Here is a 13,109-nt window from a genome sequence, read left to right on the forward strand (position 1 = left end):
ATTTCTAGAGCTACAGCATCCCCAGTGGATGGGCATCCAGCCTCTGTGGGGAGCTCCAGTGAGGGAGAGCCCCCCGCCCCCCCGGTCAAAGTGCTCTCACCATCCTGACCTCAAAGAAGAACCAACTGTTGCCCTCTTATGTGCGACAGCCTTCCAGGTCAATCGGGTATGCCCCCCCACCTGCCCAGTCTTCTCTTCTCCAGGCCACACATGCCCAGACCCTCCAATCTTTCCACACAGAGCTAGTTTTCCACCCCTCTGACCATCTTTGCTGCCTTCCTCGGGGCCTGTTCCAGTTTCTCTATGGCCTTTGCAATATGTGGCATCCAGAACTGGGCACAGGACTTCAGAGGAGTTTTTACTAGTTCAGAACAAAATGGAACAATTTTTTTCTTGCGACTGATTAAGGTTCTATTAATGTTGTCTAAAATCGCATTAGCCTTTTTTGCAGCTGTGGCACACTGCTCACTCACGTTCAGCTTGTGATCAACATCAATCCAGAGATGCTTTCCACATGTGCTGCTGCTGAGGCAGGCATGCCCCATCCTATACCTGTGCACTTGATTTTGTTTGTCTAAATGCAGAACTGTGCATATGTCTCTCTTGAGACTCGTTCTCTTTCTGTCTCTCTCTATCCACTCATGCACACTTACAGTTTCTACTGGGGCCAGGGTCCTTTCTCACATCTTGCCAACACATGAGGTGGGGGCTTGATTGCCTCAAGGAGCATCACCCCTGTGTCTCTGCCTAGCCTGGTGGCCCCCTCACCTGTCTCGATGGACTTCAGGGCTGCCTCTTTCTCCAGGTGGAAGAGCTCCTTGACATTCTTGCCGAAGTTCTCACGGTGCATCGCTTTAGCCACTGATACGAGCTCCGCCTTCTCAGCCGGCACAACAGGCCTCACGGTGTAGCCTGGGGACAGAGACATGAGCCCGTCCAAGGGCCCAAATTAGCTCAAGCAGAGAGGATCCCTTGGCTTTAAAGACAAATGGGTTGCACTGAGTGCTGGGCTGCGCTGATGAGTTTGTCATTCTGGCACCTGTTGTTTTATCGTAAGCCACCTTGAGTACCCTTCAGTGCAGAAAATCTAGGCAGCAATGATTTAATTTTTAATTAAAATTCATAAACAAATAGCCCGTCCCATGGCTCCATCAAGAGCTGAAAACAATATTCACAAATATGCAAAACACCCGAGTTGTTGTTTCTTCCTCACTTCCCCCCTTCCTCTCCTTCTCCTTTTGTCTTTCTTTCTTCTATGCTAAAGAAAAAAATGTCTTCAAAATTCATCACGATTTCTTATTTCATCCCTGTCCTGCCACACCCCTACACACACACACCCCACACACACCTTGTGTGCCCCATGTGATGGATGGGGAGCCAGGGGATTCCCTCCCCTGGGTGACTTATAGACCCTCCCTCCACCAGGGCTCAAGGCAGGTAACATCTGGGTCAATGCATACACAGTGTCAGAAGAGAAAAGTTAAGCTCTGTAAGAAAAGTTATATGAGAGAAAGGATGGAAATACCTGCAAGTAATACCTGACTTAATATCCCCCACCCACCCACTCCACCTCCGCTCGGCTGGTGCTCTGACTCGAGCTTTGACGAAACTCAGAAAAACCTGAAGCAGAGGCCTCCAGAGATGGGGATCAGCCTCTCCCACCCACTGCCTCTAGTGTTTCACTAGAGAAGGCCGTCCCTGATCTTAGGACTTCTTCTCCTCGAGGTTCCCCTTTTTCCTTCGGAACTCTCCCCTACCTGACATCTAGCCATCCCTTGGGCCTTCCCCGCCTGCCCTACCGTCCTTCCCCCCAACTCCCTCACTTCTGTCCAGTGTCTAACTGGAAGGAGGCCCTTGTGGGACATGAAGGAGGAGGCCTGACGGTTCCATTTTGTCTCTGTGCCTGCGGTGTCTCTGTGGCAGCATTCCCCCACCTCTGCTGCAGGAAGGCTGCAGGGCCCAGCAGACCAGCTTCTGTGCCCCCTTCATCTGGCCCTTGCCACCAGCAGCTCAAGGGTGCCACGAGGGCACCAGGTGTTCTGCAGCCACATGCTGCTGTGCCCAAGCCCAACCCACCTCCTTGTCCCAGGCCCAGGCAACCCAACTCTCCTAAGGGGGAAAGCCGATTGCAAGGAGACCTACTCAGAGCTCCCTTCTTCACAACAGCCCCCTTCCTCTTGGCCCCCTTCTTCTGCACCCCCAGCTGACTACTCTGGGGGAGGATGCTGCTCAGGTCTGTCGTGGGCTCCTCGCTCTCCTGCTTGTCTTCCTCCTCCTCGAGGGGTTGCAGACCCTCCCGCGGCATCTTCCAGGAAAGAGGCGACGTGGAAGGCGAGGAGGCTGTGGAGGAGGAGGAGAGCTCCGAGCTCTCCAGAGGCTGGGAAGAAGACCTCTCGTCACTTGGGCTCTGCTCCTGCGGGACCAGCGACTCTGAGGTCTCCCACTCGGAAGGTGGGAGGGACGTCTCCTTGCCCTCCTCCTCCTCGCCTTCTTCCGGGGATGTAGACATGGGCAGGATCGTCTCCTCATCTTCGCCCTCGAAGGAAGTGGAGGTAGGCATGATAATCTCCTCCTCCACCTCTAGAGCTGTGGAAGAGGTCCTCAAAGCACCCTCCTGCTCCTCTGAGGATGGGGGCAAGTCTTCAGCGGGCTCCTCTTCCATGCTGGCTGTTCTGGAACACAAACAATCCCAGTTCAGAAGGCAGAACAGAGCCTGGGCTGACCTGCATTCCCAGGAGACAGCAAAGGACAGGACGGCGGGATGTTGTCCATCACTAGGCAACTGTGCCGGAGATCGTGCAGGAAGCCAGCCGCAAAGCAGCTGGGCCCCAGCCAGGCAGGCAGGAAGCAGTTACCAGGACAGAGCTGGGAAGGGCAGAATCCACAGAGAGAGATCTCTCACGCCCAGAGGAAGCTGGCCCGAAGACAAGAGCACAGGCAGGGCCTTATCTTTGCTGGCCTGGCCTTCTCTGCTCTGACTGGGAGCAGCTCTCCATGGCCTCTGATGGCAGTGGGGAGGTGGGCTGGGGTCTGTCCCACCTTCAGTACTGGAGATCCTTTTCAGTGGAGGTGCTGCTGAGATCTGAACCTCAGACCTTGTTCATAGAAAGCATATGCCACTGGGCTATGCCCCTTCTCCTCCCCCCCCGCTAAGCCCTGGCAAACAGGCAGGGTGGCTATAAAAAGCCAGTCCCATGGATCATCCAGCGGGATGGGCACAGAGTGTGGCCAGACGGGCTAGTCAATTGAGGGGCAGTGGGGTTGGTGGGGAGCAGGAATGCTGGCCCCTTACCAGGGATGGCCGCTCTCCTCCCTCTGCTGGGCCACACCAGCTGTAGCCAGAGAGCCCTGATCCCTGGCCACAGGGAAGAAGCATTTCCATGACAACAGAGGCCTTGTTTATTGGCACAGCAGCCACCTGGGTTCTGTTTCTGCACCAGAGCTGGGGGGGGGGGCAGGGGGTACCTGGCACTGCCATATGGGTGCTAATGCTCTGTTTGGTGCACAGCCACCCACTCCCCCTGTTTCTTTTCCCTAATTAATCCCTTCCTTGCTAGAGACCCACACATCTGGGCCCCTTAGCAACCTTGCCCATCCAGGTGATGTGCGTGAACTCCTGAATCTCAGCATGAGATCACCCAGTTTGCACCACAGTCCAGAGGTGACTCATTCAGCTTTTCCCCCTAGCTATAGGTAAGACACAGTTCAAGGTGGTATAAGGACAGAGACTGGAGGAAGTGAGCGGGGGAAAGAGCTTCCCAAAGTGCGGCCCATGAGCTTCCTTCAGGTGGCCCACAGCATGTCCCCATGAAACATTGTTTAATAAATATTCATATGGATGCTTCTTTTATTCGTTATGTTTTATTTTGTCGGATTGCCATTTGAATTCCATGGAATGCAAATTGTAATATCATAAAATACAATATTAGAAATAAAAGAAGCGATGAAAATTCAATTAAAAATCATGCAGCTTCCAGCACAACTCATCGCAAGTGCTATAACAGGCAGAAAAATCATTAAGCAGTTCACCAAAAACACCCACAATTTTCAAGTCCATGGGGGGGGGTAAAGTTTGGGAACCATTGCCCGCCTAGAAGATGAAGCCGCAGCTACCACCACCTGGAGCAATCTGAAAACATGGCTTACTTGGGATCCGAGCGTCACTTTCTTCACAGTGTTCTGGGATGGACTGCCTTCCGGTCGATCCCGACTTATGGCGACCCTATGAATAGGGATTTCATGGTAAGCGGTATTCAGAGGGGGTTCACCATTGCCTCCCTCTGAGGCTAGTCCTCCCCAGCTGGCTAGGGCCTGCTCAGCTTGCCACAGCTGCACAAGCCAGCCCCTTCCTTGTCCGCAACTGCCAGCTGGGGGGCAACTGGGCTCCTTGGGACTATGCCGCTTGCCTACTGCTGCACAGGTGGCAGGGCACGTCACCCCTGAGGCACTCCCTGTGGGGGTGATCTTTAGCTGGCCCTTGACGCCCAGGAGACACGAGCGGGGATTTGAACTCACAGACTCTGGACTCCCAGCCAGGCTCTCCTCCCCACTGTCAGGGTTCAAATCCCCACACAGCCATGAAGCTCACGGGGTGACCTTGGGTCAGTCAGTGCCTCTCAGCCTCAGAGGAAGGCACCTCTGAATACTGCTCACCGTGAAAACCCTATTCATAGGGTCGCCATCAGTCAGGATCAACTTGAAGGCAGTCCATTTCATATTTTCTCCACCATCCGTCCCTTATCATTTGCAATTTTTTTAAAAAAGCATCACCCCGAAGAGTTTAACCAAGATATGATCACCTAAATCCTTCCCCCTCCCTTGCAATGACTAATCAAACAGTTTCCAATAGATTGAAAGGCTGTTACCAGCAGAATCCAAAACATATGTTAACCTCTTTTATCTTCTCATCTAGACAGCAGAATAAGATTTTTCTAAAGTCATTTTGCAAACATTTTTTTATACAAACTGTTCTCAGCTGACACCATCTTAAAACATTTAACACCCTTTCACTGGCAAGAGGATGGATTTGCAGTCTTTGTTTTTATGCTAATTTTCAAGCCTAACTCAGTCCTAAGAGGTGATGCTTTTCACTTGCTAGCTAGGAATCTTTGGTCTCTCTTACCACGAACTTTCCTGTGGAGTCCTCCTCCCTTCCCTCTATCGCTTTTTATTGCTGGAGAGCCATCCACCAGCGAACCCCAGCTTTCCAGAATGAGGAAAGGTACCCCTCCTTCCCTCTTCCATTTTCAAGCCTCAGCAGGTCTCTCTTTCTTGGGGAGACCTGCTCTCTTTATCCCCCTTGCCGTATCCCCAGAGACTTCCAATTTCTTGCTTCTAATTCTTGCCTTGGCGCTTTTCCCAAAGCCCCACATCACTTCCCAAATCTCCATTATTCCTTTCCTCTTCTGGAACTACCTTCACCCCTTCAGCCAACACCTCCCTCCCCCCCTCTACCTGACCACATTCAAGTGTTTTTGTGTATCTAGGAATGCTTTTTAAGAATTAGTATCTGTTTAAGGTCTAACTCAGCCTCATATAAATAATTATTGACTTTGTTTAAATGTGTTAATTCCCTTTTTAGACAATATGCTAGTTCTCTCTTGATACAATAAATTTACTTTTGTTTTATCTTTGTGTCAATGTTAATTCTTCAGGTGCCAAACTCTAAAGTGCAAGTTTCAGTGTCAAAAGATCCCAAGAACTGAGTGTCAGACTGTATGTGAGAATCACAAGCCTGCATGCAAACTGCACTCTTCATAACAACAGGACTTTAAGAGTCTGGCAAGCACACTTCTGTGGTCAGTAGCATATTAAGCAACCAGATGCACATGCATTGAAGGTAAACACCAGCACTGTCTTCTTTGCCTCTTTGCCCCAAGAGCAGTGCAGGTCTGGTCCCTCTCATCCACTCCTCCCTGCCCAGGCCACTGCTGCTGTCCCCGGTGGCCCAGCTGACAGAAAAGGCAAAAATGGCAATCCTCCCTCAGGGGTCACACCCATCAGGTGATGTGCAATTGTTTAGGTCATCACCATGAAGATGTGACACAGACTGCTCATTCTGGGAACTACAGACCGGTCAGCCTGACATCAATCCCTGGGAAAATTATGGAACAGATTATAAAGTGGTCAATCTGTAAGCACCTAGAAAACAATGCAGTGATTACTAGAAGCCAACATGGATTTATGAAGAACAAATCCTGCCAAACCAATGTTATCTCATTTTTTGATCGGGTAACCTCCCTGGTAGACTGTGGGAATGCTGTAGACATAATCTATCTCAGCTTCAGCAAAGCTTTTGACAAAGTGCCCCATGACATTCTGATTAGCAAGGCAGCTAAATGTGGGCCTGATGGAACAACTATCAGGTAGATCCACAGTTGGCTCCAGAATCATACTCAAAGGGTGTTTATCAATGGTTCTGTCTCAAACTGGGGGAAGGTAACAAGCAGGGTACCACAGGGCTCAGTCCTGGGCCCAGTGCTTTTCAACATTTTTATTAATGACTTGGATGAAGAGGTGCAGGGAATACTTATCAAATTTGCAGATGATAAAAATTGGGAGGTATAGCTAACACCCTGGAAGACAGAAACAAAATTCAAAGGGATCTTGACAGGCTGGAGCATTGCGCTGAAAACAACAGGATGAAATTTAACAGGGATAAGTGCAACGTTCTGTACCTAGGGAAAAAAACCCAAACGCACAGTTATAAGATGGTGGATACTTGGCTCAGCAATGCTACATACAAGAAAGATCTTGGGATTGTTGTTGATCACAAGCTGAAAATGAGCCAACAGTGTGATATGACTGCAAACAAGGCAAATGCTATTTTACGCTGCATTAACAGAAATATAGTTTCCAAATCGTGTGAAGTATTGGTTCCCCTCTGTTCAGCATTGGTTAGGCCTCATCTTGAGTACTGGGTTGAGTTCTGGACACCACACTTTAAGAAGGATGTAGACAAACTGGAACAGGTTCAGAGGAGGGCAACAAAGATGATCAGAGAACTGGAAACAAAGCCCTATGAGGAGAGACTGAAAGAACTGGGCATGTTTAGCCTGGAGAAGAGAAGACTGAGGGGAGATATGATAGCACTGTTCAAGTACATGAAAGGTTGTCACACACAGGAGGGCCGGGATCTCTTCTGGATCCTCCCAGAGTGCAGGACATGGAATAATGGGCTCAAGTTACAGGAAGCCAGATTTCGACTGGACATCAGGAAACACTTCCTAACTGTTAGAGCTATACAACAATGGAACCAATTGTTGGAGTATGTGGTTCAACTCCAACTTGTGGGCTGAGGCTGCATGGGGTTAAAAAGGGTAGCTAGAGAGGAGACCTCCTGATTGCTAGGCTAATACCTGTCTTTTGATCTCCTGCTGACTCGCCCTTCCTGTTAAACTGATACGCAAAGGATGTTGACCACATCTCCTTCACTCCTTCCTCCTCCTTCTTTCTCTTGAGAGGGAGAGCAGACATATTTGTCTCTCCCTCTCCTCCAAGCATGACGGCAAACACTAGGCTTAGGGTTTGCATCTCCAACTTAGCTAGTTAGCTGGATGTAGGACTCTTTCCTATCAAGTATGTACTTCCAGAATAAAGTAGTTATTTCTTATTTTAAAGCTTAAAGTCTCTGTCTGACTAATTTGCAGGGAAGGTATAATCTTTAGCAAAGATTCAAACACACCTAAAGGCTCACTCAGTCTCTCCATTCCCAGTTTCGCCACTCTCCGACAGGTTATGGGCCCCAGCCATGCAAAAGGAGATCTGAGTAATTAAAGGAGCTTTTGTGTTGCGAATCAAGGAAGCTTAGTAAAGACCTTCAGAGTTTTGTCAGTAAAGAGTTAAGTCTTTTTCTTAAGGATGGCTACAATGGAACATTGGCTATACTCCCAGGCATTTTAATGTTTAATGTTTAATGTTTTCATGTTTAACGTTGTTAGTTAACTTGCTGTTATGTGTTATTGATTTTATTATACTATTGTATTTTAATCCTGTTTGTACACCGCCCAGAGAGCTATTAGCTATGGGCGGTCTAAAAATGAAATGAAATAAATAAATAATAAATAATAAACAACAGCTAAGCCTCGACACACTGTCACCTGGAAACTGGAAGCTGTGGTAGTTTCGGATGGGATCTCACTTAAAGCAACAGAAGCTAATGGAAGTGATCAAAGACCCGGAACCGGGACCAGAAGCCTCGCAGGAAGCAAGGAGAGTTCGGACCCAGAAAGATGAAGAGCTCAGGATCTCATAGTGAAGTGCGTGAGTAACTCACAAACCCTTTGATCATTAACTGTAAAAATGCCAGAGAAATGTGAATTACACTGGAGTCTAACCACCAGCCAAAAAGCCAAGGGCATTTAATTTCAATGTTACAAAGTCTTATTAATTTGCAAATGAGGGATGATTCATTTGAAGAACACCTCACTAAATTTATGGTGTTAAATCAGGGAATCGAAGAAGCCGGCACCAAACTGGACCAGCTCACGCAGATTGCTTTGTTTCTAGATTCCCTCCGAAAATCAATGAATACTTTCTGCCTCATATTGCAACAACAGCAAAAGACTCTAAATGAAATTATATCAGAAGTCAGAAAGCAATTCTTTCAGCAAAGCGAAAGAGATGCTGCAGGAAAGGACAGCGTTTCCTCTTTCCTTAGTACACAGACTTCTGGCCGAATGCCAGTCATATGCAGATTTGGAAAACAAAAGGAGCGATCCAAAGGCTGCTTTCTGTGTGGTTCAGAGACTCTCCGTAAAAATCAGTGCGACGAGAAAGGGAAGTCTGAAGGACAAAATAAAGGATTTAAAAAGACAGACAAGAAATATTTCAACAGTTTACAAGTAACTCATGTTGAGAAATGTAATGATAATAAAGTCTATATAGATTTGGGAGCAACCGCCCATTTGATAAATGCAAAAACCCTATTTGAAACTCTAACCCCACATGGAGACTCAGTTAAAGTTGCTGACTCACAAGAAGTGCCCATAAAAGGGGAAGGGAATGCAAAGCTGGTTTGCCAGACACCAAGTTGTACTAAAGAGATTTACTTTAGAAATGTGTTCTGGACTCCAGGAATTTCTAAAACTTTGATCTCAGTCAGTGAGGCAACCAATAAAGGATATTCAGTGCTATTTGAGCAAAATTCCTGTGCAATTTCCCGAGATGATGTAATTATATGCACAGCTACTAAGGGAAAAAGAAAGTAGGAAATTGATCAGCAAAGCCCAGAAGCTAATATTGTGAAGGACTGCTGTAACAAGCCGTGTTTGCATTTATGGCATAGAAGGCTTGGACACAAAGACATCGCAATGATTAATACCCTTCAAAGGAATACTTTAGTAAAAGGCATGAAAATCGAACCCTGCCAAGTAAAGGGGAGATGTACATGCTGTGTTAAAGCTAAAGGGACAAGTCCAAGTTTTCCTAAGCAGAGTAAAGGGAAGACTAAGCGCCCCCTAGAGTTGATTCACAGCGACATTTGTGAAATGCCAATTCCTTCAAATGGTGGAAATAGATACATTGTTAGTTTTATTGATGACTACAGGAATACCCCGCATTAACATACGCAATGGGTCTGGACCAAGTATGTAAACTGAAAATGTACTTAAAGTGAAACACTACCTTTTCCCCCACTTATCGATGCATGTACTGCACTGCAATTGTCATATACGGGCATAACTGATGTAAATAATGCATTTATAACTAAAAGAAACATAAAATAAAATAAACCCTTTATGAAAAAGGGTAAGCTTACGTTTAATAGCTGGCAGATGTGAAATGGATGAACGAAAATTTATATGTACTGTAGGAAAGATGAAGGAGAGGGCATATCTTCTACTTCATAAGTCGAGTCATCAAGGGCTAGACGCTTTCTTGCTGGCGGTTTGGATGGACTACTTGAAGTAGGAGTAGGGCTTGGGGCTGATGTCGATGCTAGAGATGGACTTTCAGTGGATGTTGATGGTCTGGGAGATTGACTGGGAGCTGCTGGCCTTTTATGAAAGCAGGTGTCTAAGAACATTTGAACTGTAGCTCTTTTCTTTTCCCTGTAGATTTCTTTGTAACAGGCATAAGCCCCCAAAATGTTAGCATTGACTTTGGAACTTCTTTCAAAGTCCCTATCATGCTTTTCAAAAGAGCCATGGTGCTATCAAGATGACGGAAAGCTTCCAAGAGAATTTTTGAAGTTAGGCCTTCAGGCTGTTCCATGGTCTCATCCTCATCCGGCACATTTTCTTCTTCTCTCTCCTCTTCAAGTTCCAGAAGATCTTCATTGCTGAGAGGTTCAGTATGGGACACCATAAGTTCAGCAACATCTTCTGGCTCCACTCCCAGCTCTAACTGCCTTGCCATCTCTACAATATTTCCAGTAACATCAGCTACAGGATCTTCAAAGGCTTCGACATCAGCAACAAACTGTGGGCATAATTTTTTCCAGGCCCCTTTCATTGTTGTTTCCTTGATGTCATTCCAAGCATCTCTTATAGCTTTGATGCAATCCAAGATGTTGTAGCTTTTCCAGAACTTCTTTAGGTCTTCTTGCCCTCTTCATTGTCTATTGCTGCAATACATTTACTGAATGTTCTTTTCAAGTAGTTCAACTTGAAGGTGGCTATGACACATTGATCCATGGGCTGCAGGAGTGAAGTGGTATTCAGTGGTAGGAATTCCACTAAAATGTTAGGGTTCAGTTCATCTAACGTTTGAGGGTGGCCAGGAGCATTGTCTACAAGGAGCAAAATTTTAAAAGGGATATTGTTGTCCTTGCAATAGGCTTTCACCTCTGGTACAAAGCAGGTGTCAAACTAATCTTTGAAAATGGCTGCAGTCACCCATGCTTTTCTATTAGACCTCCAATGCACTGGAAGTCTAATTTTAACGTAGTTCTTTAAAGCTCTAGGGATTTCCCAATGATAAATTAGCATAGGCTTTAGTTTCAAGGTACCAGAGGCATTGCCACCTAACAGGAGGGTTATTCTTTCTTTAGCTGGCTTGTAGCCTGGCATTGTTTTCTCCTCTCTTGCGATGAAGGTTCTTGCAGGCGTCTTTTTCCAGAACAGCCCTGTCTCATCCACATTAAAAATGTGTTCCTTGGAGTAGCCTCCCTCTTCAATAATTCTGGCACGGTCGCGTGGATAGCTTTCTGCAGCCTCAGTATCTGCAGCAGCTGTCTCTCCTTGCACTCTCATGTTATGTAGGTTAGACCTCTTCTTGAACCTGTCAAACCATCCACGGCTTGCAACAAATTCGGCATCCTTCGCTGCCTCACCTTCCTTAGCCTTCAGGTCATTGAATAGGCTTAAGGCCTTACTCTGAATCATTGCCTGGCTTACAGGAACCTGGCGTGCAGTCTGATTTTCTACCCAAAGTATTAAGAGTCTCTCCATGTCTGCAACAACGCTATCCCTTTTTCTAATTGTTGTTGTGTTCACTGGCGTAGCACTCTTAACTTCCACAGGAATTTTTTCTTTGCTTTTCATGACCGTGTTAACTGTAGTTCGAGTGAAGCCTAGCCTTCAGCCTATCTCAGCTTGAGAAACACCTTTATCAGACAGTTTAATCATTTTAAGCTTCATATCTAAGGTAATAGATTTATGACTTTTCTTTGTATCTGCCATTATGTACTGTACTACTGTACTGAGCTGAAGGCAAGGGAAAACAATACCAATACACACACACACCCCACACACACACGCTATTGGGAGTCACAAGCAAAAGCCAGAACTAATGATGGGCAGAGACAGAGAGAAAAGTATTCAATTAAAGCAGGAAAGGAAGATGGCACAATGGAGAGGTATAAAATGAAATCAGGGTGATCTAAAGAATTTTTATTATTTTTTATTTTATCACAATCAATTAAAGCAAGAAAGGAAGATGGGACAATGGGACAATGGGGGACAATGGAGAGGTATAAAATGGATTCAGGGGATCTACAGTACTGTAAAGAGCACGAGGTGCCCCCACACACACACACACTGCCGCCACTGACCTAGGCCGGGGCAGGCAGAGCTCCGATCGCTGTTAAGTACAGTAGTGAAGAGTACTGTACTTCAATGAGAACCTTCAGGTCAGGAGTCTCTCAGATTGCTCTGATCGCTAGGCGCTCTGATCGCTATGCTACGGGGAGACGACGCTTCGCAACGCACAAGGCACGTGGAACGCAAGTTCGGGCATTCCGTCAGTGTCCGTAATTGCGAAGGGCGTGTATGTTAACTGGGGTGTGGTGGACTATGGAGCATGTCCGTAATCGCGAGAGTCCGTAAAATGAAGGTACGTAAATTGGGGTATTCCTGTATTCAAGATTCACTGTAATCTACATGCTGAAGGAGAAGGGGCAAATGCTTCAGAAACTCAAAGAATATATTGCAATGGTGACCACTAAATTTCTGAGAAAGCCACAAATTCTACGTTCTGACAACGGGGGGGGGAGGACATGTCTCATGCTATCCAGCAGTTTCTGCGTGAACATGGGATTGAGCATCAAATCACTGTACCCCACAACCCAGAACAGAACGGAGTCTCAGAGAGAAAATTCAGAACCCTTACTGAGATGGTGAGATCCATGCTAGAAGATGCCAGTCTCCCACAGAAGCATTGGGGAGAGGCAGTGTATACTGCCACCTATCTACAGAATCATTTGCCAACAAAAGCGAATGGCAACAAGACTCCATTTGAATTATGGTATGGGCGCATACCCAATTTGGCTCATTTAAAGGTGTTTGGATCAAAAGTGCACAGTCACATTCCACACCAGAAGAGAACCAAATTGGGCAACACTACAAAAGAAGGAATCTTCATTGGATATTCTTCAAGGCAAAAGGGATACAGAATCCTAAATCCCAAAACAGAAAGGATTGAAATCCAAAGAGCTGTCTCCTTTGATGAAGGTCAAGGTGCATTCCAACCAGAAGGGGCACCATCCCAAGACCACGACAGTGAAGAAGATAAAGTAGAAATACCATAGAGCACTACAGATTACAGCGACATGCCAGCACTGGAGGACAGTGAGGAATCAGAGCAAGAAGGGGAACCTGCACTGCCAGAAGGGGCAGCAGAGAGTCCTGCACCAAGACGCTCTAACCGCACCAACAGAGGTGTACCTCCAC

At 46.7% G+C, this 13,109-nt stretch overlaps 1 protein-coding gene across 1 annotated transcript in view; it reads right to left on the reverse strand.

Annotated features, from left to right (window-relative positions):
* The window catches only part of FAM221B (family with sequence similarity 221 member B), a 32,959-nt gene that overhangs the window by 9,354 nt on the left and 10,496 nt on the right, over positions 1-13,109 (reverse strand). The window contains exons 2-3 of the mRNA XM_061607343.1: positions 2,143-2,672; positions 769-912 (exon numbers count right to left, since the gene is read on the reverse strand). Coding sequence (XP_061463327.1) covers positions 769-912; positions 2,143-2,662 — 664 coding nt within the window. The 5' untranslated portion in view covers positions 2,663-2,672. The remainder of the gene's footprint in view (positions 1-768; positions 913-2,142; positions 2,673-13,109) is intronic.

The sequence above is a fragment of the Rhineura floridana genome, chromosome 1 (genome assembly GCF_030035675.1).
Source record: "Rhineura floridana isolate rRhiFlo1 chromosome 1, rRhiFlo1.hap2, whole genome shotgun sequence".
Lineage (NCBI taxonomy): Eukaryota > Metazoa > Chordata > Lepidosauria > Squamata > Rhineuridae > Rhineura > Rhineura floridana.